Below are 24,504 nucleotides of genomic sequence, written 5' to 3' on the forward strand. Positions count from 1 at the left end.
CCGAACGAACCCTAAAGAATAATTTTGTAAAGTTAGAAAGTGGTAAACTAAAAAGAAAACAAATTAGAAAAATCATAATCAAGTCTACTGTTTGTCCTCCTTCCTAGTTGTTGTTGTCGGCTTCGTCAGCCACAACCTATACAAGTTGATTGAAAGGTTTTAGGGGTAAGTCTTCACTTATTTTCTATGTACCACAACCTATTCTTAGTTGGTATTTCAAAACAGATAGATTTTGCATTAGCACGTCTACTTTTTTTTTTTTGTAATGGTGGAAAGTACGATGAATTTTTAATTTTATTTTCGGTATATGTAATTGTGTAAAACTACGATGGACTCTTAATTTTTATTTTCAGTATATGCAATGAAATGAATAACATTAGATTGCCATTTTCTCTAAATTGTGTTCGATTAAAACGATCAACTGAGCCGAACTGTGTCGGTCGGTCGAATGACCGGTTCGACTTCAGCCGACGATTTTCTCAAAACGCCACTTATTGGTTTGACTTCGGCTCGAACCAAAACCGAAAAAATCGACTGTTGCTCACCCCTAATATTAACTTGAAAATATATAACAGTTGGGTAAGGTTTTTTTGAGAATCCATGACTTTTTAGAAAATTTCAAAGACTCTAAGAATTTTCAGAAAGACTTCGTAGACACGTATTCGATTAAAAGATTACTAATAGTTAAAGAATGCCTACGCTATCGGGAAAGAAGAAAATTTATGGGTATAAGATAAAAGGAAAACTGGGTTTTGTAAAATTACAAGTATTCGATTAAAAGATTACTAATAGTTAAAGAATGCCTACGCTTTCGGGAAAGAAGAAAATTTCTGGGTATAAAATAAAAGGAAAACTGGGTTTTGTTAATTTTTACAAGGAAACAACAACTCTTCTTGTAAACTCTTAAATGTTGATAACTCAGTTGGTAAGGTATGTACTCCTAAATTTCGGAGATCATATGTTCGATTCGTAGCAGAGATGAAATTCGTATTATTATTCAGATAAAAAAACATACAAAGAATAAAATATTCTTTCTCTCAACAACATCTTATTGCCAACAATCCTTGGTTGGAGTGGTGAGAGGTTTAATCTTCAACTTTAGAAGTTAAGGGTTCGAGGCACGCTGATAATTCAAAACAAAAAACTTCTTCTTTATCTCCAACCACTACGCCCACCATTTCTCTCCTCCCTTTTCCACTTGTCTCCTGACACTACTATTGTTTATCTCTCCTCCCCCTTTCTCTCCATGTTCTAGCGAAAAGGGACAAACATAGAGATGCAAAAGTGTGAGAGAAAAAGAAGAGGGAGAAAGATAAATAGTTAGAGAGATGAAAGGGAGACAAATGATGGTGGTGGGAGGAAGTGGTTGGGGAAAACATGGAAAGGTTAGAAAAATAAAAATGTTGTTGGAAATGGCAGTAGTTTGTTAGACTAAATATTATGTTCTCAGAGCAGTAACCTCTAAGAAAAAAAAAACGGTGTGGGACTTGGAGCGAGCAAAAAAATTTGGCCAAAATTATGTACTCAGAGCAGTAACCTTTAAAAAAAACTAAAACCAAGTACTTTTCGAAACAAGTCAAATGTTTTCTTTCTCATATCGCTTACAAATAAGGGCCATTGATAGACTAAACGGATTAATTAATGGTGAGTCTATTCATAGACCTCTGTTTGGAGGTTTACACACAATTGGACGTCCTGATTGATCATAGCGGACAAGCAGGATCTACCTGAAACGGATAGCGGGGGTTTACAGTCAAAAGTAGACTCGAGTGTGATGGGTGGTTTTGGGCCGGCAGTTTACTTTCCTAAACCTTCAACAATAAAAAAAAATGTAACTTTCGTAAGCCTAGGACCAAGGGTGGGGCTGTTGTAGTGGTGGTGGTGGTTAGCTAGATGGGTAAATTCTTAGTTTTATGAAAAGTGAGGGACTCTTTTTGAAAACTAAAAGTGGACTAAAACTAAAATTTTACATTTTTGTTTTCCCATAGAAGTAAAGGGGCCTCCATATAGCGCCGGCTCTTTAAACCCTTCTCATTCCAAGCTTAAAAACTGAAACCCTAGAACCAGTTCGCCTCTTTAGCAGCAGCAGTAGCTGCCGAAACCTCAAACATCTCTTCCTAAACTTCACAATCAAGATGCCGAAGAGAAGCAAAAGTAAGAAAATTTCTATACTCACTAAAAACTTGTTTATATATTTCTCTATCTAATCGTTATTTGATTTCATATATAGAGTAAATGAGTTTAATTTCTATAGTTTCAGACGAACTAGTTGATTCTATTTCTCTCTCTAACTTTGATTGATATTGTATAGAGAGTAAGAGTAAACGAGTTTCTCTGAAGAAGAAATACAAGATTGTAAAAAGAGTCAAACAACATCACAAGAAGAAAGCTAAAGAAGCTAAGAAACTAGGTCTCAATCATAGAACTAAAGTAGAGAAAGATCCTGGTATTCCTAATGACTGGCCTTTCAAGGAACAAGAGCTCAAAGCCCTTGAAGCTCGTCGTGCTCGTGCTCTTGAGGAATTGGAGGAAAAGAAAGCAGCTCGCAAAGAGAGGGTATTCATTTATTCTCTTTGTTTAGCCATAATCATTGTTTACTTGCGTTATTTTACTTTTGAATTAAAGCATTTGATGATAATTTTTATGAATTTGATACACAAATTAGTGTTAAATTTCTACTATTAGGCTATGTTGGGGCCAAGGAATAAAATGTCGACATATTTCGGTCGAAATGACCGAAACATGTCCTAAATTCACATCATCGAAACGAAATTTCCACCGAAATCTGATACGAAATTTCGAAACTGAGATTTAGGTTTAGGGTTTCGAAAGATTCTAAAATCAGAAACTCATATAATACCTTAGTCGTTTATCTTTTACCTATCTGTTAATTTGTTTCATCTTTCTTGACTACTTCTCAAATATTTTGTTCTTCAAGAGATTCTTCTCTTCTTTAGGTGATCTTTAACTTTAGATTTCGATTTTAGGAATTTAGTTTGGGATTTGAAAGAAAATCTAAAGAGAGAGGAAGAGGGAACAGTCGAAACCGACTGAGAAGTCTTAGAAATAGGGATTAAGGGTTGTATTTAAGGGGAAAACAATTTTTACTACAAAACAAGTATGTTATGTTTTATTTTTTGTTAGCCCCCTAACTATTACTATTATAGCAGATTGGATCCTAAGCTAACTGTTTTAGGTTTACCTCTGAAAAATAATTCAATGTACCCCCTAAACTAACTGTTTAATTGCAGATAAGCACCTAACTTAACTGTTTTAGTACTAATAGAGTTAAATAACTCAATTTACCCCCTAAACTAATTGTTTTATTGTAGATTAGTACTGAACTTAATTGTTTTAAAACTGTTTTATCATTCCGGAAATTTGTAAAATTTCCACACAGAGCGAAACGTTTCCACGAAATGTGTCCACTTTTGGACCGACCGAAATTTCCATCGAAACCGACATTTCATTCCTTGGTTGGGGCGCTGGAAAAGAATGCTATTACTAGGCGACAACCCCGTAATGTGATTCACAGTAATCATATTGTCTGATTTAGTCAAGAATATGATAGGTAGAATTTGATTTTTCATTAGATTATTAAATTATCTAGTCTAAGGGATTGTGGTTTAGGATTCCTTCTCGGGATGTTATTTCTGGTTCATTCCCTTGTACCAAACATCTTTTAGGATCATTGCATTCTTGCTCGCCAAGCATGACCTATATTAGATACTGTTCAGTGATTATACTGAAACAGAATTACTGAAAATTTGTTGTCAGTGCATCTACTACTAATAGCTTTTTGGAAGTTTTGTGTAGAGATGAAATGTGAATATCCATTCTGTGTTTGTTTTCGGTTATTGTTGTGCTTGTTAGAAATTTTTTGTTTTGGATTTCAATTTCGCAGCAGGTGACGAATGATTCAGTGTCCATCTCAAAAAATATGATATAATTTGTCTGTTATAATAGCTTTGTCATTCATAATGAAAATTGCAGAGAGAAAAAAGAAAACTCGGGTTGCTAAATGATTATGATACAGCTCCATCAAAACAACAAAAGGTTAATGTGGAGGAAGCTGCAGCACATAGTAAGAGTCGAGGTAATATTTGTGCGTCATGTTTGTGTAGGAAATGACTGGCATGAGATGGTTTCATCTTCACGATTTTTTTGTTAAGATTTTTCCTGATTGCTTACAGATAACTCGGACAAGGCTTTCTACAAGGAGTTAGTTAAAGTCATAGAAGCATCAGATGTCATTTTGGAAGTTTTGGATGCAAGGGATCCTTTGGGCACACGTTGCATCGATATGGAAAAGTTGGTATTGAAGGCAGGTCCTGAGAAGCATCTTGTACTGCTTCTGAACAAAATAGGTAATTCTTCTGCTAGTTGACAATTGCCCTTCCGTGCAAGTATATTAGCTAACAGACTAAGAACGGTAAGACGAGTGATGGAAGTCTATGAGCTTCGATCCTACATCCTGGAAAGAAGTAATATCATGTTCTCGCAGCTTATTATAAGAAAGTTTATCTACAAACAAAAGCATATCCACGCAATCACAGGCTTAGTTTATGTTCCTTATTATCTTTGCTGTTTTTGCCGGTGCAGACCTTGTTCCTCGGGAGGCTGTTGAGAAATGGCTCAATTATCTTAGGGAGGAGTTACCATCAGTTGCATTCAAGTGCAGCACCCAGGAGCAGAAGTCAAATTATGGATGGAAATCGAGCAAAGGTGGGAAGTCTAAGTCTGACAAACCAAGCAATATTCTACAAACCAGTGACTGTCTGGGAGCTGAAACTCTTTTGAAGTTGCTAAAGAATTACTCAAGAAGCCATGAGGTACTTCTGTAATTTCATGTTTTAGTGATACTGTTGGTTAAAAGGGTTGTTGTGAAGTTGTTTGAACTCATTCAGATAAAAAAGGCACTCCTTATTTTCTCTTTTATTTGTAAGAGATTGTTCATAATTTTGCCCTGAAAACTTGTGTTCTTCACCATTATCGAAGTCGTGTTCTCGTTTTGCAATTTCTGAGCAACTGTTAACAAAATAAAGACTAAACTGAGGAATTATGTACTTTGCAGATTAAAAAGTCGATTACGGTTGGTGTTATTGGGCTCCCAAATGTTGGTAAGAGTAGTCTGATTAACAGCTTAAAGAGATGCCATGTCGTCAACGTTGGTGCTACCCCAGGACTTACACGATCCCTTCAAGAAGTTCAGCTTGATAATAATGTCAAACTCTTGGACTGCCCTGGTGTTGTAATGCTTAAATCTGAGGACAATGATGCATCTGTAGTTCTCCGGAATTGCAAAAGAATTGAGAAATTGGAAGATCCCATCGCTCCAGGTAATTCAACCCTTTAGTTTTCTTCCAGCACTCGTTCTAGCATTTTTCTCTTCAACTTTTTAAATGAATCCTCAAATATCTGAAAAGGTAAAACCTGAAAAGGAATTCAGAAGGCAACGGATAAATTTACGGATTAATTCATAGGCTTTTTTTTTTCATTTGACTGTACCTAGAATTCTTGAAATATTTTACTTGTTAACTTATTTGTGACTTGGTTTATCATTTTTGCAGTCAATGAGATTCTCAAACTTTGTCCAGCCAAGATGTTGGTTTCTCTATACAAGATTCCAAGCTTTGATTCAGTTGATGACTTCCTACAAAAGGTGGCTTCTGTTCGAGGAAAGCTTAAAAAGGGTGGTGCTGTGGATGTTGATACTGCAGCTAAGATAGTTCTCCATGATTGGAATGAGGGTAGGTTGGATCGGACTCTCTAAGCTGAATCTAGGTATCTGCTTCAAAGTGTAATGTATGACACTTATTTGGTTTATCCTTGATATTTTTCAGGTAAAATCCCATACTACACAATGCCTCCTACTAGAAATCAAGGAGAGAACTTTGAGGCAAAAATCGTGACAGAGCTTGGAAAAGAGTTCAATGTTAGTGAAGTTTACAAGGGTGAATCTTCATTCATTGGAAGCCTTGTTTCACTCGAGGATTTCAGCCATGTTGAAGTTCCTCCGAGTCGCCCTCTGAGTTTTGATGAGAAGATGCTCGAGGTTTGTGCTCTCTCCACATAATTTTATTTTGAAGAAAACCTCGTTTCTCTTTGTTGAATTGAATACCGAATAGTAAATATATCAGAACACAATTAGACAAAAACTGATCCCAGACCTATAGTTCCATGTATCCCTTAACTGCACTGGTAACAGATCTATTGACAACCCTAACCAAGTGACTGGATAGTACGTTTTCTTGTTATTTGCCTTTAGATATATCATATACCTGATTCTGTGAGTATATAAGAGTTTTTTTTACTGATTGTGTTTCTCAGGATGATGAACCCGAAGCAATATCTGAAGATGATGAACAACCTGAAGGAAGCGAAGATGGTGAAGATCATCCAATGGACAGTGAAGAGGACGCAAACACGACCAAGTCAAAACCCCTTAACAGTAAGCAAAACAAAAAACTCTATGCAGCAGAAGGGGTGCTGAATCCGAAGTTGAAGAAAGCAGAGAAGAAGAAAAAGAAGAAAGCAATCAAATCCTCGACAGATGATATGGATGCCGACTATGATTTCAAGGTGGATTTCGCAAAGAAAATTGTCAACGCAGATGAGGGTGATGACGATGATCAAATCAGTGGTGACGTGCCAATGTCAGGTGTTGATCTCAACGCTTAATTTTGAGCACACCCATTATCAAATTTTGTTAGATTATCGAGTCTTGTTTCTTATTCTGTTGTTTTTCTTTACTTTCAAGTATTGTTTCATTATATAAACACTTGAAAAATGGTGATAATCTAAAATTAAGATGCTTTCTGCCAAGTTACTTGTTCTGTTAATTTAGCCAGTTATCTTCTATCATCGTGTTCAAATGACAGAAGCCTTGGTTTTGCCCTAATCTGTGCTTCTTCTGCAGAAAAACTAACCTAATACATATCATTTGGTTGATCTAGTGGTATTTTTGAACTTCCATTTGTCTGCTTACCAGCTAATAGCAGACCTGCTTCTGGTTTCCTGAACTGGTGCGCCAGACATTAAGGTCATTTGGACTTCATCTATACATAGTTTTCATGACAACAGAAAAAAAGTAAGGGTTTTCAGCTACATTCAGATCGAAACGGGAACTAAATGAAAACAAGTAAAAAACTTGTACTGAAGTCTGTCAATGGATATTTGAAAATATGAAATCGAAATCTGATCCCAGTTCATATTCCATAAGGAGTAAGGAAATCTGATAGTAGTTATAAGATACATTCTTATAGGATTCGCTCACGAATATGATAGTATCGCATTAGTTCACATGGATGTACTAAGTTATGTAGCATTGATCAGTGCCACTCAAGTCCTCCTAAAGTGGTAGATCCCATCCCTTCCCATGATTCATTGCAACCTACTTCTTGATTATCAACACCTTCCATGTCACAGTCCCACCACCCACCTCCATTAGCATCTGAAACCAGAAAACAAGAACCCCGTATTAACATTGATTCGTTTCGTACTATGGATGATTTTGGAACTGGAAACAGGAGAAAGTATCCCAATTCGTCGGTACTCGGTTAGAAAGGATTTTGGGAAACTAGTCACCATGGCGTGTAGGGCTTACCGAAATACAAGTCTAAAAATTGACTTTTGTCTTAACATTGAATAACCAATAAGGTGATTTGCTTACAGTGATTGTAGAGAAGTTTCGGCCTCTTGTTTCTTGTAAGATTCTCTTGTTTCCGCTTCTGCTTGGGCTTCGGATCATCTCCGATAACTACAATGTGCTTTTGAGTGGTGCCTCTTCCATTTCCACCTTAACAAATCATATTACAGATATCAAAGAGTTAAAGACCAATGTTTAAGCAAGAAAAGTAATGAAAGTTTTGAATGGCATGGTTTGGTAATAACAAAATATCAAGTACTGGAATCCATCAACAGTTCAAAACATACAACTACTATGCAACAAACATTGAATAAAAAAAGAAGAAGCTCGTTGGAGCTCGTAATACTTTTATACGGAGGTAACCAACCCTTCACTGATATGTTATTTGTGGTATTTCTATTCAGTAATAACTAAACTATTGGTTACACTTACACGGGAAGTGGGTGGCAAGACATCCATCTTTGAAGCTTCCTGTGAAGAAGTAAATTAGGTCCCCGGGAATGTAACTCAAGTATAAAAACACACTACAAGATATTCCAACTTGTTGTGCCTCTTCACAAGGTATAGGTGTGTGATAGACAAACAATAATGGTGACTTGGTGAGCGTTGATACTGTGACGCCCCACACCTTAGCAGTTATCGATATGTTACTCGGTTTACACTTGACGAGAAATGGGTGGCAAGGCATGCATGTTTGAAGCCTCTCTATGAGTGGCGAGACATTGTAATCTGTTGTGCATCTTCACAAGGTATAGGTGTGTGTGCCTGTATGTGGTTTGTGGTAGACGTTTTGACGAGCAAACAATAATGGTGAGTGCCGTTACTGTGACGCCCCAAGCGTGTAACCAGTTATCGATATTGTCTCCACTTTTGACCTGGGCTCAATCAGAATAGGTACAATGCTTTGTTCTTGGCGAAGCTCCATGAGCCTAACCTAGAAGGATTCGACACTAATAAGCTTGAGCATAACCAATAGCTCAGGCTCCAGACTCTCTCCATAGCAATGTGGGACTATCACTGTTACCGTCACCTGGGTAAGTTTTCCCAAACATCTCTATGACTCAACCCGAGAAAATTAGGGTTACATGCTTACACCACCACCATGAGACAACATTACATCTTATCCTATAGTGTGACCTTGGATTGATGTTGAACCCACCCCACTTGATACTTAAAATGAGCCACAAACCCATTTGATTGTAAGTCCATAACTTAAGCTATTTCATTAACATTCAAATTATAGTCAAAAAATTGAAATACCAAAATCAAAAAGATGGATTGTTAGGTCAACAAACCTGAGAAAGAAGATACCCGAAATGGGTTTGATTGTTTGCTGAAATCTTGCTCATTAGGGTTTGTTGATCCTTCAAGTTCAATTCCACTACCTTCTTCTCCATGTCCCTCCTCTCTTTTAGAATGACTAAACACCTTAAGCATACCTTCACCAAGAAGAGAATCAAGATCTCTTGCTTCTCTTTTGGTTCCAATTATCTTATTATCAATAGACTCATCTGTACTTTTAATCCCCATAAAAGGCTTCTCCTTACTCTATCAAACATTGATTAACGAAAATTAGAATCACTAAGTGAGAAATTAATCTATAATTAGTCAAAAGAGTTGAAAACACCTGAATCTTTTTAGGGTTACTGCAATTTCCTCCTAGTTTTCGATTTAAGAAGTCCGAGAGAGATATAGATGAGCTCTTCTTTGATGCTTTCACTTCCCCTTCTTCCTTACTAGAATCCTCCCTGCAACTAACAACAGGAAAAATTTCAGATACCCAGATACAGAAAAAGATAGGAAATGAAGAAATCGACTTTACCCAGACAAGGATTTGAATCGAAAAGATGAGGGTAGAGGAAGTTGTCCAAATCCCCTATCTGATGAAGATTGTTTTCGTTTCATCTCTCTCTCTCTCTCTCTCTCTCTCTCTCTCTCTCTCTCTAGAATGTGTTCTTCCCTTTGCTTTCTTGGCGCCAAAATTGAAATTGGGAGCTTATAAGAGATTTTAGCGGGAACTCAAATTGGGTTGAGGTTGTAAATAAAAATTAAAAGATTATCAGGGGTGCAATAGTAAATATGTAAAAGTATAAATATGGGGTACATCTAATTTTTCAGTATGAATCGGTCTCCTCTAACCATTGCCCTAATCTCAGGCTCAGATCGTTTTATTAAAAGGTAATTTTACTTCCAATGGAATTTATAATCTCTTATTAGGGTTTTTTTTTTTTTTTTTTTTTTGTAAGTTCTGATGTGATTTGATGAGTAAAAATGCTTGCTTAGGGTGAAAGTTAGTTAGGTTTTTCTTTTTTTATCTCATCTTCTAAAGTAGGGTTATTGGATTATTGCATTTTGAGTTGGTGTGGGTGATTAGAGATAAGTGGGTTTAGGTTTTCACTATTGGTTTTGTGAGTTCAATTCCTCAAGTTAAGAAAATGTAGCTATGAGACACTAGAAAGTAGAAATCATTTTTTGTTGGTTGAACAAATTAAGTATTTTTCATGCACTATTTGATGGTATGTGAACTAAAATGGTGATAAGGTATACGACGAGGAAGGAGTTGGTGTAAACTCAGAGAAAATAGCTTACTAAGACACTTCAGGGTGTTGCTTCGTGTACCATTACATTCCGAAACGCTCGGCCGGAGTAGTCAAGAACTTTGTTTCTGACCTCAAGGTTAGGGGTTCGGGGTGTTCTGTATTCGGACTCCCATAAAAGTCTGGTGAGCTATACGAAAGAACAGTACCACTACATTTTGTCGTAAATCATTGATAAATGCACCACTTGAGACCCATGAGTCCGATCGTGGTTGTGTGACTTGTTTCTGTGTATTGAACGGATAATAAAGAATTTTCTAGTAAGAAGGAATTTCAGTTAGACAGAGTAGGAAACAAATATACATCTCCAAAATTCTCGGTTTGAAGGTACCACGTCTTGAGGCACCGAACCAGTGGTGCTACAATGGAACCAACTTTGTGGAACTAAATAGGTTATAAAGTCTGCCCGTTTTGAAATTTATTGTGTGCCTGCTTAGCTTTTGGGATATTAGCATTATGGGTCTTTTCACATACGGAAACAAAATTAGAACCCTGATAATTATTGTGGAGTGCTACAATGACAAAATGCTTGACTTAGTGACTCGATTCACTAAAAGACAGTTTTTTCAAAGTTTGACTTTAATCTAGATTGTTCTTTTACCCGTGTGACTCATCAAGTCGAGGATTTTGTCAAAAATCCTTCGCACACTTAGCAATTCCCTAATTATTTTCTTCTTTTTTTTTGTGACAAGTTCTTGGCGTGGCCATTTGAATGGAGTACCTTCATCAGGAGATCAAGATTGAAATATTCTCTCGCTTATGCGTTGAGTCCGTCATAAAATGCAGACAAGTATGCAAATCATGGAATGCTCTCCTCCGTCTTCCTTACTTTGTGGATATGCACCTTAATCACCAACTACTGCAAAAGGTTGACCATAGTCAACCTAATCGCAACCATTGCACGACTGCTGGTAAGGTGGGTTTCCTTTGCTTAGCCTCGGAAAAGAGTAGCCTTCTTTGCTATTTAGAGTATGATGAGAGTGAAAGGTCTTACACAACCTTAAAGTTTATCAACCATCCTCCCGTTAAGAAGCAGGGTTACAAGATTGCCATGGTTGGCTCATGCAATGGTTTGGTTTGTTTCTCTGTACCCTCCCCCCGGGGCATTGATGATCCTGTCTACATCTGTAATCCCCTCACAAATGAATGCACATATCTTCCAAAATTTAACATTCTACGTGACTATAAGGGACTTCTTATTGACAAAAAATCATCCTATGGGGGTGGTCGAATGGCTAGCGGATTTGGGTATCATCCGTCAACTAAAGAATACAAGATTGTCAGGGTAATATACTATGATGTTCACAAAGTCGGACGAGTCCAAGTTTACACTCTAGGGAGTGGAACTGGCTGGGTTAACAAAGGAGAAATAACATATTTGTTGGTTAATAGAATAATGATTATTCCAGTATCACAGGGTATCCTCGTCAATGGAGCTCTTTATTGGATAGACTACAGAGATTGGGGTATTGTAGGCTTTGATTTGGCTACTGAGCAGTGGAGCTCGATCCCTTCACCACGTTTTTCTGATCTGGATGAGGACCACAAATTTTACCAACTCCGGGAGTTGGGAGGTTGTTTGTCTGCTTTGGGGATTTGCGATAATGCTATAACCATATGTTCATTCAAGAAAAGTGGTCAGTGGGAAAACGTCTTCTCTATCCCATATTATACTTCCAATATGGTAGCGGAGGCTAATTGGCCTGTTACCCTCACAATGGAAGGTAAAGTGTTGTTCCGACGCGATAACAGTCTGAGGCACTATGACCCGAAATCTGAAACTTCAGAAAAAACTGATGAAAAATTTGAAGATGTTGGTACAGATTTGCGCTTTTCTGAAGGAATTCGACACACAAACAGCTTTGTTTCACTGAAAGCCCTTGGCGAAATTTGTAGAACAATAAGATGAAGCGATGATCCGATTAGCTGAAGGTGTAGTACACGGAAAGGAGTTACTGTTTAGTTGCAGATTAGAAGGAAATATGAGCAAATTTCAGAGTAATATTCACAAAATTTTGTTCTTTTGGAATTTTATGATTTTTTAGTTCATGTTAAAGAAACGTCTGAAAATTCAAATACAATTTTGCTTCAGAAGTTTTAACTGGTCTCGTTATTTCAGTAAGTTATTTTATTGTATTCGTGAAATAGACTAGTAGTGTGTTCGTCGGTTCGTCCTTTGTTTCACAAATTTATCAGCAAATATATATTATCAACACATTGGCATATATGGTTTAAATTCATTTGTTCATTATTTGCATTAAATTTTTCATTTGATGGTATGTCTAATATCTTTTTGAAAAACCTTAAACGGTACAATTTTATTCAGTATAACATGGATTAATTTACGCATAAAGTTTGAAAGTTGGGTCCATTGTCATATACCGTCTAACCGCTGTAATAGTTATGGTATTCCTCATCTCTACAACCGATTGGCAGAAAATACTGTGAAGCATAATAATTTTGTGTACTCTGCTCTATATGCACAAAGTACTCGGATGTGGTAGACCAAAACACGCCGTGTAAATATCGGATATGATTTTGGATTAGTTAAGCATGTTTCTGGGTTGGTACTCGAGTGAAGAGAGTGATGGAGCATAATTAGATTCAGAATTTTGTGTTTTTCTTGTTATGACTCTATTTTCAGATTACCCATTACATATGCACTATTTTCTGGGTAATGGATTCTGATAGTTTCTGAGTTTACACAATCCTGGTTATGACTTCAGAGTCAAGTCAACTGTTACATTTGTTGTGATCGTGCTTTCGAGAATTTTATCTTGTTAGGATTTGGAGGAAGAAACTACAATTTCGTGTAAGTTGTTACCTTGACATCATTGCTTCTTGTGTAAGTGGATCCAGCTATCGAGGGAATGACAAATCCTGGCTATTGTTGGTTCTTGCAAGTGGGTTTCAGAATAATCTGAGTATCTAACTAGTTTAAATGTTATTTCTTCTTTAGATGATATTGGACCTATTTGAGTTGGGCACAACATAATTTCTTGCTTGCAGAAAATGATGTGAAGAGGCTTCTCAAAACCAGGTACCCTTTCTATATAACCATTTATGTTATTTCTTATTACTGTACTGTAGTCAAGTGAAAGAGTTTATATTACTCTAATTTGATCATTGTAGTGGAATTAGGTTAAATGGGGAGGTTGTTAGAGGATCCATTGTAGGAACCCTTAGATATACAGTCATCTCTATTGTTGATTCTGCAGGTGCGAATTGATAGTTGAGCAGTTCTATGAAATGGCTCCAAACTTTTGGTGGTTGGCATTATTTCCACCTTCAATTGTTTGAATCGTCATTGATCTAGAAACAACTCAAGTAGTTAGAAACTATCGTAACAAAGTTTTTGTGAATCTAACTCTATGTACATAACCCATTGCTAGTTCTTGCATTTGTTCTTCATTAAGTTCTGCTTTGCTTACAAACTATTTAAATATACGAGTTTTCGTTCCATATTTCTTTCAACTTGATATGCGACAGGTTGAAAATGGGCAAGTCTTGATTTCATATCTATATATGTACTTATGTTTGAACAGGTGAAAGTGGTTCTTCCAATTTTGTCGGTGCCGCGAAATTGTTCATGGTGGACCTTGCACAAGAAGTCTTCACTCTAGTGCTATTCGAGAACTTTAATAGTCTTAAAATCTTCACTCTGGTTTAGGGTCTTATGTACTTCACTACTTCCTGATACATAAGTTAAGACAGATCCCTGCTCTTAAGACTGCATAAATAGTGTGGGCCAGAGAGTTTTGGCCAGTTCTCCCTTGGATAATAAAAACAAACAGGAAATTAGACCGAAACCAATTTTATGTTGATCTTAATTTGTTAGTAGGACAACCAAAGACTTCTGATAATATCTACGACCTGTTTGAGTCCTTGTACTATCTTAGTATCATGCTCAAACAGTTTGCAGGTTTTGTATGTATTCTTAATAAAGGTAGATAATTGAAGTTTACAAACTTTGAAGGTTCCTGCTGCTGACCTCATATAGATTCAAAACCTGTAGGTTATGAGGATATAATCCATGTCAGTGGAAGGCCTTTACATCACTATGCAGCTGAACTCTCTCATCGTTGGTGAATGCCCAACCAATCTTTTGTTGCCCTTCGTCATTGTTTTGGTGTGGATGACATTCTTTAGTTATAGGTCGACACGAGAACTCCCTGATGTAGAAACATGCAGAAGGACACTAAAAGAGATTGCTATAGGATTGCATTTTGATATGCGTATGCTTAAGTCTGACAGAATCCGCATAATAGCCGAGTTTTCAGAAGAAGGATACCCATGGTGTGTTCATGTAGCCAAATGCCCAAATGAGTGTTCAGTAAATAGGTTCTTGATTTCGTGTTGCAGCTATTGACACTGACGGTTTGCTGTATCCATTGCCATTTGCAATGAAAAATAGATGTGGTTCCTTACAGAGTTAAGGAAGTTGCTTGGAGTGAATACACAACAAGGTATAGTAGATGACGTGGAAACTCATTTCTCAAGTGCGTTTCTTGGATTTTGTTTGTGTTATCTAAGTGAAAAATTCCATGATGAGTTTAAGAATGCAAAGTTAATTAACATATTCTGGAATGCCGTATACCCACTCACTGCCGTTGAATTTGAATCGAAGATCTCCGAGATAGTAGAGATATCGCGAGATGCCGAGATGTCATGCAATGGTTTCATCGTTTTCCTCCCCGTCTTTTGAGCTGTATCATATTTTGATGGAACGACATGTTCACTTTACCTACTGAGTTACAGAGTTACTATATTTGTGCAAATGATGGAGCATATTCGTCTTTAGTTAGCATTTTGGTCCTAGATAGCTGTAACATAGGCATGATTTGGAACTCGATTCTTATACCATCAGTTGCGAAGCACATTATACAAGCTCTTGCTGATTCGCATTATTACCGAGTCCATCGTGCAAATGAAGTGGAATTTGAGATTGTGTCATCTGAGCGGATAAATATCGTGGATAACAAAATCGTGTGTTCTTGTCGCCGTTGGTAGATTTATGGTTTACCATGTGCACATGCTCCCGCAGCACCCATCTCGTGTGGCCAAAATGTTCATCAATTTGGTCAAATTGTTTCACAGTAGCTAGATATCATGAAGTCTATTGACAGATGATAAATCCTATTCCAGATAAGAGTCAGTGGAAAGAGCCTGGCGAGTGAGCAGATGGTGGGGGTCGACTAGTAACCCCCTCCCTGGCCGGCGTAAAAAAAGGTTCTCCACATAGAGAGCTTTCAAACCACGTCGTTGAATGTGGTCGTTGTCATATATTACGAAACCCCCAAAGAAGGGCACTATGAAAGTATTTTAATCATAGCGTATTTCATATGTGGAAGTTCTTATTGGTTTATGATCGCAATATGATTCATGCTTGTAACTTTGGCAGTAGTTTAGTTTTCTAGCAAATTTGGCATTTGCGAACTTCGTATGTGCGCGTTCTACATATCATTTCAGCCATAACAATTTCTATCCGTACCTTCTTTTTAATTTTTTGTGCAGGTTTCCAAATGAAGGCATTCTCAATTTATGTAAATGAGTCGAAAGGTAGTGGCAAATCGACCTTCAATTTGTTTCCTATATATTGTTTACCCAATGCCGGAATACGTTGTTTTATATTTTGATACATGCTAATCATATAATAATGGTCTTAGCACGACTGCAAATTCTGGCACGTTTACTGTTTATATTTGTCAATTGGTAAATTTTAACAAAATTCAACTATAGGCAGAGATGTTATTTGACATAATAAGTCTTTATATTCTTCATCTATATTCAAACATAAAATAGTCCAAAGTTTGTTTTCAAATATTCCAGAAGGTCTTATCTTCAAAACTGACAATATCTTTTCAAATTACTTTAAGTGCCCCAAGGGCCTTGACCCAATTTATATTGAACATCTCACAATCATGACTTCTTATTCCTTTTTCATTCCTAGTGATTTTTTCTGCCCATTACTTTGGATTATTGATTTACCAAAGTTACCTAAATTCGACAGGTTAGCAAGAAAATGTTCGGAAGAGATGGTACAAACTTTGCACAGACAAAGCGAGTGAAAGAGGCATAAGAGTAGAAATCGCGAGTTCATCTTTATACCTTAGTAAATAGAATATCATAAAATAAGAAACAATGTGGAGCAACATCTTAATTTATTATTTATTAGAGCACTTAAACACATTTTATTTTGTATTGTTGCTTTTACAACTTTAGTTTACAATGTTATATTTGATTATATTTTTCTTTTGTTGAAGATCTTATTAGTAAATTGATAAAAAGAGAGTTGTATATGATTCTTTTATTTGTTTTTGGTTCGAAGTGTTGTAATTAGTGGATCTAATGTGTATATTCTTGTCAGCATTAAACAAACAATTACCATTAAATTTTGTATAACTTGGGGCGTAAGTAAAGTCAAAGTGTAAGCAAGCTCATCTTTAATACACCTCTATAGCCACGTTTGACCTATAAGAAAGAGAATAATGTGAGTACCAAGAATAACAACCCAGGACCTTTGAGCAATTCCAACCCCACTAGAGTTAAGCGCAAAAACATTTTTTCACTCAAAAATTTCAACCGCACTTATATCTCAAAAGTTCAGCTCCAACCTCAACCTCTCTTCAGGCCTATAAATGTTTAATTTCCTAATTTATTTAATAAATTCGAAATAACATTGATTACAATCAATAAAAAAAAAATTGTTAAGGAGATTACAATTAATAATTGATTAAAAAAAATTAAATCTACTTACATACGACTAAACAAAAATGATTATTAAAGATAGCTAGAAGGGATTTTGTGGGTCGCGTGGAGACCAGATAAATAAGCTTCTCGCGCTACTTTAAGCATTCGTGCACCATCAATCATCAGTAAGTTCACCCCATGTTGATCTCTAGCAAATTACAATTTTTTATTCTTGTATTCTTAAGAAACTCGTAAGTTTTTTTGTTGAACCCGTAGAGCTTCATCTATTGGTGTTGTTCTCCAACATGTTTCTTCGACTCTTTTTTCTCAATATTTCTCCATCGGGACTTTTGTAGAACTACTGATTTCTTGGTGTTTTAACTGTAGAATGTGTAGAACTTTCTCCAACTCTTGCATTTGCTTTGGCTTGTTTATGGCCAACTGGTCTTTCCTCCAATGAATTGGTACTAGAATCTCTTTTGCCGGATGGTGACTCTCCTGGCATGTCTGACATCCACTTGTTGTGTGTCATCAAAATGTTGTAAACATGTTGGAATCTAAAGTTTTTTCATTTGTGATTTTTTTTTTTTTTATACATTTTAAGGGCTCTTTCTAACTGAAATAAACAAAATTTATTTTAAGTTTATATTATGAAGTGAAAAGAAAGAAATAAAAAGATTAAAAGTTTGAATAATTACCCGTCATAATCGTTTTCCCCACTTTCTCGAACTTTATTTACTAGCCTCAAAATAGAAATAAAGCTTTGACATTAGAGTTTATCTCACTGAAACAAGATTTACAACTCCTGTATGAACGTTGTTTCTTTGCATGCTCATTATATTCTGTCGCTATTTTTTGCTCAAATGCTTTTTATTTCTGACCATTTTCAATCACCGTCAAAAGTGATTTTCAAACAAAAAAATTATCATGTAAAATATCTTCATCTTGTTTGTACGGTACCCATGCATTTGTCTTGGTTGAAATCGTGTCTTCTTGCTCACAAGAATCATCAAAATTTCCATCTAATATCGAGGGAACGTGTGAAGATGTTTCTTCGTCATCATCATCCGATAATTCAACCGACGAGAAAGTAGGAGACAACATTTTCATACAACCCCTATAAATAGGAGTTCAACCCCTTTCTAGCCATTGGATTTGCTCCAACGGCTAGAAGGATTTCCAAGGTGATCGTTACGGAAACCCCAACGGTCACCTTAGACCCCTTCAGCCGCCCTAACATATTGGATAAAGCCCCCACTGACACAGTTTGGATCGAGTGACCCAGGTCCAAAATTCAAAATTTGGATCCAAATTTTCTGCCCCGGCGACCTAATCGGAGAAGACAAAGAGGTGAGGTGGAGAGAGTGAGGTGAGGTGGAGAGAGAGAGCTGAGGTGGAGAAGTATTTTGCTTTCCCCCTAAATAAAATTGTTAAACAAAATTGACCAATTTTTACCAAGTTTTCACACCCCGAAAACTATTTAGCTTTCCCCAAAGCGTTGGCCAAAAAAAAAAAACTATCAGTAACTGTTATCGAGAAAAAAAAAATGTTATTCAGATTTTCTGTCCGCACGCCAAACATGACCTAATGGTGTAGTAGTCTTGGTGGTAGTTCACGTAATTTCCTTGAAATGAAGGGCTAAATGTTATATAGATAGTACCCCGAAGGCCGAGAATGTGACTTCTCATCCACCCCAGAAAAACTGAAAAAAGAAGACTTCTCTCTCCGATCGTCTCCATCGATCGATTTCCCTCCCTAACCTCTCTCTGAAACTCTAAACTTCTCTCTCTCTCTCTCTCTAGGTCTAGGGTTTAAGAGATGGGCCAACAGTCTCTGATCTACAGCTTTGTTGCTCGAGGAACCGTAATCCTTGCTGAATACACCGAATTCACAGGAAATTTTACAACAATCGCTTCTCAATGTCTTCAGAAGCTTCCTGCTACTAACAATAGGTTTACTTATAACTGTGATAATCACACCTTCAACTATCTAGTTGAAGACGGTTTCAGTAAGTATTTTACAGTTCTTTTCTTCTAGATTTCGATCTCGTTGTTTGGATTTTCATTTACGTTTTCTCGTTTCTCTATGATTTTCCAGGGTTTAGATCTAATAATAACGATCTGTTCAGTTCATTTCTCGATTCTGTATCTGTGTGAATGTTGTTATTCATCTCTTATTGATCGTTTTGTTTATTTATGTTTTTGGATTAAGTTATGGATTAACAGATGATAAATCTGTAGATCTATAAGTCATTTCGTGATCATTTCTTTGTTGATAAAGTTGTAGTTTTTTGGATCTTATATGTATAGTGAAAGCATAAGAAAGCTTAGTCTTAACAGTCAACAGAGATCAGAGTGACATTCCATTAGAGACGAACTTTGATTATCATGATGTCTTCCTACAGATGCATGGCGTGCTATGATTTTAGGGTTTTTTAATGTTGGAGTAGGTTTTTGTTGTTATTATTATTGTTGTTGTTGTTCTGACATATCCTAATCGTCCATCTGTGAAACTTCATTTTGCTTAAATTCTTGGGGGAAACTTATAGCAAACTCTTCTGGTTGAAACTCAAAATTTAGGAGCTAGAGTTTACAAAGCAAAATTGACTGTGTTCCCATATTTATAATTTAATAATTCGTTTTAACGGATCTGATTGTTATGATGGTATCCTTTCGTTAGCTTTTTAACACTTACAAGTTGGGTCTTGATGTTTATTCATGATTCTACTATATTTTCAAGCTATACTCTGGTGTCAATGTCATTTTTGGGTAAGAATAGATTGTTGCTTTCTAATAGAATCTTATGGTATATGAAGTTTTTGACGGTTTATTTCTCTCATGTCATTAATATATTTTGTAGTTGTAGTTAGGCAAGTTATACATCTGATTGTTATCGTTTCGTTACTTTCTTTAGCACTTACAAGTTGGGTTTCCATGTTGCTTCATATATCTACTATATATTCACGCTATACTCTGGTGTCTATGTCATTTTCGGATAAGATAGATTGTTGCTTTCTATTAGAGTCTTACAGTATATGAAGTTTTTTAGCTATTATTTTCCTCACGTCATTAATGTGTTTTACCGTATATTATTGCACATGTTCTTAGATTCTCTACTCGCTCTTTGAGTAGGAAATTATTTCCTATATACAGTTTTTGGTAATCAATTAATTATGCTTTGAAGATTGAATTTTTCATGGAGCACGATATTTGAACTTGAGCATTTCGGGTCTTGATGTTGTTTAGCGCCTACTCTCCTGCCATTATTCATAATGTCAATATTTATATGTAATGACGTAAAACTATTCCCGACCTATATTGGAATGGTCAGGTTCACGTGTCACTTTGATTCCTAATGAATGTAATACTAAATTGATCTATTTAAATGACCTTAAGGCTTTAGAACTGTTATTTCCCTCTCGAGATTATATCCTATGTTCATAAATACTCTAAAGGCTGAAAAAGGTAAAGTTAGATAAGCAGTGTAATAAAATGATTGCCATAGAAAGAGAATTAGGTGTCAGTACTAGTGCAGGAACTCGTATATTGTGCAATAATATTCTTCCCATCTTTTATGCACTTTGGAATGTAGAGAGAGATATTTGAAGAAGGAAGGTTGAACTTTCTGTTAAAGATTTGAGAGTGAGATACAAAGTTTGCCATCTTTTTTAGGTATAAGAAATAATCAAATACCTAACATTTTTCTTTTGAAGAGAAATCAAATCCTTCACTTCAAACAAATTTCTCTACTACAGCTCTAACAATTTTTCTTTTTTCCCCATTTTAATGCCATTGTCCACAGGGTCGTTGTTGCCTAAAACCATCGCTTAAGCTCTTATGTTTCCTCTTTTTTGCAGCCTATTGTGTAGTTGCAGTTGAGGCCGTTGGCAGGCAAATCCCAATAGCTTTTCTAGAGCGTGTGAAGGATGACTTCAACAAGAGATATGGAGGTGGAAAAGCTGCAACTGCTGTTGCACAAAGCCTGAACAAGGAATTTGGGTAAATCTTCTGATTTTTAACTAGATACGCTTCGAATTTAATGTCATACCATATTAATCACATCCACAGATTATATGAAATTCTGAAGCAAAATTATCTATGTTTTTAGGTCAAAACTAAAGGAGCATATGCAGTACTGCGTGGATCATCCAGAGGAGATCAGCAAACTTGCAAAAGTTAAGGCTCAGGTTTCTGAAGTCAAGGGAGTGATGATGGAAAATATTGAGAAGGTGAAAAACATTAGTACTGTTATGTGTTACTAACTTTACTTTCTAAACAATGCATAGCTAATAATACTAAATCGTGCTTGTATAGGTTCTTGACCGTGGTGAGAAAATTGAGCTTCTTGTCGACAAAACTGAGAACCTTCGTTCACAGGTAAAAATTGTTTATGAATATTGACATCTTTCTTCTCGCCCCTTACCGGACTAGAGGACTATTAGTAATCACAGAGGCCGAGTAAATGTTCACGTATTTGTAAGTATTCGTTGTTTGTTAGTTTAGAGATAGACAATAAGAAGTTTTCATTCACACAAAATGGATTTTTGGCAGGCACAAGATTTCAGGCAACAAGGGACTAAGATGAGGAGGAAGATGTGGCTTCAGAATATGAAGATAAAGCTGATTGTTTTGGGTATCCTCATTGCCTTGATTCTGATCATTGTTCTCTCTGTTTGCCATGGTTTCAAGTGTTGATCTGAAAAAAAAATCCCTAAATCACTTTCTGTCGTCTCCTTCTTGATTAGGAATACATAATACTTGACTAGTGCTTGTGAAAGATTGTCTTCTTTTTGTTTGGGTTATAAATTGGAATAACCTATTCTGTCCCATATATAGTTAGTCTATTTTTGGGATTGGAATGGTTATTTGTACTATTTTGTATCGTGACAACTTGCGTGTGTATAGACTATGTTTACGCATGAATTCTTTCTATGCAACGAACAAAGGAGCTGCTCATTATGATGTGCTAGGCAACGTTTTTCTGGGTACATTTATGTCTTTGAGAAGCACTTTCGGCTTACTATTTTTTCGTATCTGACTTGTAAAACCTATAAACAATCATTCACTGCCTAGAATTATCCGTCTTGGAATTATTGCTGTAGAACTTCAACAGGCTGATTTAAATTATTTTTTGTAGTAATGAAAATGGCATTGTTGTAGTCAACAGTACCACCTCTCTCCCTGTCACTCATGAAAAAGAAATTATTCATCTTCCTCTCCTTCCACCCCCCCCCCCCCCCCCCCCCCCCCCCACCCCCCCCCACCCACCCCCCACCCCACCCCCACACACTACTACTCTGTGTAGTTGGTCTCAAGACGGGACTCGGCCGAGACATCGAGTTAGGGTTTGGCCGAGAATCTCTGGTGTCTTGGCCGACACAGATCGAGAACGAGACATCTTTTAATTTCTTGCAACTTTTTTCATTAAATGAAACAACTTCCATCCAAATCCCAAATCAATTCCTACCCAGCCAGATGTTAAGTAATTACAAAAAAAAAAATCGGACATTTAGTTTTCAAAATCAGCAAAAGAAAATCTTTTCACCTTCTCTCTCTCTCTTCCAAAAACCAGAAACCTTTTTTCCCTTTTTCTCTCTTCGAAAAATCGGTCGAAACTCCAAAATTCCCTCAAATCGGTTAGCCAGCTCGCCCTCTTAATTGGATCTGTTAACCTTTTTCTTTTTTCAACGGTTTCCATTTGAAACAGTTTCCATTTGAAACAGTCAGATTCATCTGAAATGAACCATCATCACGTTCAGGTGAGTAACTTTTTATACTTGAAATTCAGGGTGCCTTGGAATTATTATCACGGTATACTTCTTAGAGAACCTCCACGGTAAGACTTAAATTGAAAAACTTACGTGCCACCTAAGTTTTAGTTTTTTCGAAAAAAGAAGAAAACTATTTCTAGTGCAAGACTCAATTTGAATCTTAAGATGACATAAAAACACTTGATTCTAAAATATCTTAAGAAAAAAACTGAACATTTGAGATTTCTCTTCAAGATCTTATTGTTCAATCAATATTAAAAACAAAGTTATCCATCTAACAGAAGACATCCTAGTAATTTTAAAGTTTTTGGAATGATACACTGGAGATGTCTTATTGATTAAGAATATCAACAATACCATCGAGAAAAGTTGACACATAAGATACCTTGAATTTCGTTTTGAGTTTTACATTGGCGATGCTCTTAATTTCATTATAGAGAGGTTGAATACATTGTAATGGACTTCAATAAGTTGGCTTACAACTTAGGAAACGTTTGGATAGTGTTTATCTTGACGATCCACTAATTCAATATGGAAGGAATGAGAAAACGATATGGAAGTAGACCTACCCAGACCTGAGTAACAACACATTAAAGTAAAATAGAATCGTATGTAGTTCAAGATGCATATAAATTTTGAGATTGAAATAAGTGAGAGGTGAATCAACCAATAGTAGTTTTTCAAAAACATTTCTCGCAAACTTCTGAAATGAGCTAATATCTTTTCATGATCATATATGTTCTCTTTGATTGCTTCTACTTGTTTCAAATTTTCCTTCCATGCATACAACTTAGGAAACGCTTGGATTTTCAATCAACTTCATACTGATTACTTCTTCAATCGCAACAGTAAGAACTTGCAAAAGACGTATTCTCTCCGCATATTCCTACAACTTGTTCTTCGAGAATTCGTAACACTTCTATGTAACTTCTCCTAGTTATTTTGAGTTGTAACTTCTCTCTCCCATACTTATACTATATAGAGAAGTTTCTTTTATATATTAATATAGTTCTTCCTCTCTCTCTATTCCATGTAATCAGATCACTAACCAAATTTTGGTAGGCCCTCTAAACCACTGTAAGAGTGTTAATAATATGAACACACTAAAAAAACCTACAAAAGATGAACCACCTTCAGAAAGTAAAGGTTTATAAACACTAGTTCGGACATAATGTTCCATCCGTAAGCTTGCCGTGCACCCAAACTTGTAGTGGACGTTGGTTGAGATGGTTAACAAGGTCAGAGAACCAGCATATAGCAGTCCATTAAACCATTATGGTGCTATTATTTCAGTATATGGAACATGAGACGGTAGGGATGACTATCAATCTAGTTATTATTACAAAGATACAAGTCAATCAGGACAAGATGAAAACTCGTCAAAGAAATATTTAGCTAAAGAGCCAGATACATCTCCAGTGAAAAACGACACTGGTTTGGGCAGCATATCAATAGGCAGTTCTGCTACCTCGTATGCAAGTAAAACTTTTAAGGTGTGAAGAAGTGATACCAGCTTGATTCCTACTGACACAGGTACATATTTACACACAGGTACACATACCCACAGGTAAACCGAAGCTCTATTAATCGTCAACCAGAAACAGACAGAGCACCTGGGCTGCGACCTGAGTCAAACTACATGAACTTTTAGTTAAGATTTCAAAAGCTCTTCTAATCCTGTCACACTATATTCAGCAACAACTGAAACTGGGAATCGGCGAACTCTTCAAATCTTTCTATCTCTAAAACCTGTGTGATGTTTACATCGAGTAGAAGCAATGTTGAATGTGAAACTTACT

At 36.3% G+C, this 24,504-nt stretch overlaps 4 protein-coding genes and 1 pseudogene across 6 annotated transcripts; 4 read left to right on the forward strand and 1 right to left on the reverse strand.

Moving 5' to 3' along the window:
* The first annotated feature begins 1,512 nt into the window (after nucleotides 1-1,512).
* On the forward strand, nucleotides 1,513-6,825 carry LOC147550900 (guanine nucleotide-binding protein-like NSN1). Its single transcript, XM_086665336.1, has 9 exons — nucleotides 1,513-2,154; nucleotides 2,312-2,556; nucleotides 3,994-4,096; nucleotides 4,194-4,367; nucleotides 4,603-4,832; nucleotides 5,075-5,339; nucleotides 5,571-5,750; nucleotides 5,844-6,055; nucleotides 6,331-6,825. Exons 1-9 carry the CDS (start codon nucleotides 2,136-2,138, stop codon nucleotides 6,679-6,681), a joined length of 1,779 nt encoding a protein of 592 aa, XP_086521462.1. The 5' UTR covers nucleotides 1,513-2,135; the 3' UTR covers nucleotides 6,682-6,825.
* Nucleotides 6,826-7,132: 307 nt separating this feature from the next.
* On the reverse strand, nucleotides 7,133-9,620 carry LOC147550901 (RNA-binding protein). Of its 2 annotated transcripts, none has more exons than XM_086665340.1 (5): nucleotides 9,471-9,620; nucleotides 9,276-9,396; nucleotides 8,944-9,196; nucleotides 7,673-7,798; nucleotides 7,133-7,453 (listed from the first exon to the last, which is right to left on the reverse strand). In XM_086665340.1, exons 1-5 carry the CDS (start codon nucleotides 9,551-9,553, stop codon nucleotides 7,332-7,334), a joined length of 705 nt encoding a protein of 234 aa, XP_086521466.1. In that variant the 5' UTR covers nucleotides 9,554-9,620; the 3' UTR covers nucleotides 7,133-7,331. The 2 variants fall into 2 exon arrangements, with proteins under 2 accessions (XP_086521466.1, XP_086521465.1); XM_086665339.1 differs by having other exon boundaries at nucleotides 9,276-9,402.
* Nucleotides 9,596-12,470, forward strand: LOC147550902 (F-box protein At3g07870-like). Of its 2 annotated transcripts, none has more exons than XM_086665337.1 (2): nucleotides 9,596-9,826; nucleotides 10,938-12,470. In XM_086665337.1, the coding sequence occupies exon 2, from the start codon at nucleotides 10,958-10,960 to the stop codon at nucleotides 12,152-12,154; it is 1,197 nt and encodes a 398-aa protein (XP_086521463.1). In that variant the 5' UTR covers nucleotides 9,596-9,826; nucleotides 10,938-10,957; the 3' UTR covers nucleotides 12,155-12,470. The 2 variants fall into 2 exon arrangements, with proteins under 2 accessions (XP_086521463.1, XP_086521464.1); XM_086665338.1 differs by lacking the exon at nucleotides 9,596-9,826 and adding an exon at nucleotides 9,868-10,370.
* Nucleotides 12,471-14,659: 2,189 nt separating this feature from the next.
* Nucleotides 14,660-15,560, forward strand: LOC147550903 (uncharacterized; annotated as a pseudogene).
* A 2,964-nt stretch (nucleotides 15,561-18,524) lies between these two features.
* LOC147550904 (vesicle-associated membrane protein 721-like) lies at nucleotides 18,525-21,922 on the forward strand. The gene is made up of 5 exons (XM_086665341.1): nucleotides 18,525-18,943; nucleotides 20,792-20,933; nucleotides 21,043-21,163; nucleotides 21,249-21,311; nucleotides 21,486-21,922. The coding sequence occupies exons 1-5, from the start codon at nucleotides 18,754-18,756 to the stop codon at nucleotides 21,627-21,629; spliced, it is 660 nt and encodes a 219-aa protein (XP_086521467.1). The 5' UTR covers nucleotides 18,525-18,753; the 3' UTR covers nucleotides 21,630-21,922.
* Nucleotides 21,923-24,504: the final 2,582 nt, after the last annotated feature.

This window comes from Eschscholzia californica, unplaced genomic scaffold, assembly GCF_041429995.1.
Source record: "Eschscholzia californica isolate CP2 unplaced genomic scaffold, dmEscCali1.0.p SCAF_3, whole genome shotgun sequence".
NCBI lineage: Eukaryota > Viridiplantae > Streptophyta > Magnoliopsida > Ranunculales > Papaveraceae > Eschscholzia > Eschscholzia californica.

Excerpts from the sequence above, each read along its gene's own strand:
- LOC147550900 (XM_086665336.1), top strand. Across the intron at positions 2,557-3,993 it reads AAGCAGCTCGCAAAGAGAGG|AGAGAAAAAAGAAAACTCGG; the intron begins GTATTCATTTAT and ends TGAAAATTGCAG. Across the intron at positions 5,751-5,843 it reads TCTCCATGATTGGAATGAGG|GTAAAATCCCATACTACACA; the intron begins GTAGGTTGGATC and ends GATATTTTTCAG.
- LOC147550901 (XM_086665339.1), bottom strand. The coding sequence starts at position 9,553 with ATGAAACGAAAACAATCTTCATCAGATAGGGGATTTGGACAACTTCCT. Across the intron at positions 7,799-8,943 it reads TCGGGTATCTTCTTTCTCAG|GTGGAAATGGAAGAGGCACC; the intron begins GTTTGTTGACCT and ends TGATTTGTTAAG. Across the intron at positions 7,454-7,672 it reads GAAACTTCTCTACAATCACT|ATGCTAATGGAGGTGGGTGG; the intron begins GTAAGCAAATCA and ends TTCTGGTTTCAG.
- LOC147550902 (XM_086665337.1), top strand. The coding sequence starts at position 10,958 with ATGGAGTACCTTCATCAGGAGATCAAGATTGAAATATTCTCTCGCTTA.
- LOC147550904 (XM_086665341.1), top strand. The coding sequence starts at position 18,754 with ATGGGCCAACAGTCTCTGATCTACAGCTTTGTTGCTCGAGGAACCGTA. Across the intron at positions 18,944-20,791 it reads TCTAGTTGAAGACGGTTTCA|CCTATTGTGTAGTTGCAGTT; the intron begins GTAAGTATTTTA and ends TCTTTTTTGCAG. Across the intron at positions 20,934-21,042 it reads AGCCTGAACAAGGAATTTGG|GTCAAAACTAAAGGAGCATA; the intron begins GTAAATCTTCTG and ends CTATGTTTTTAG.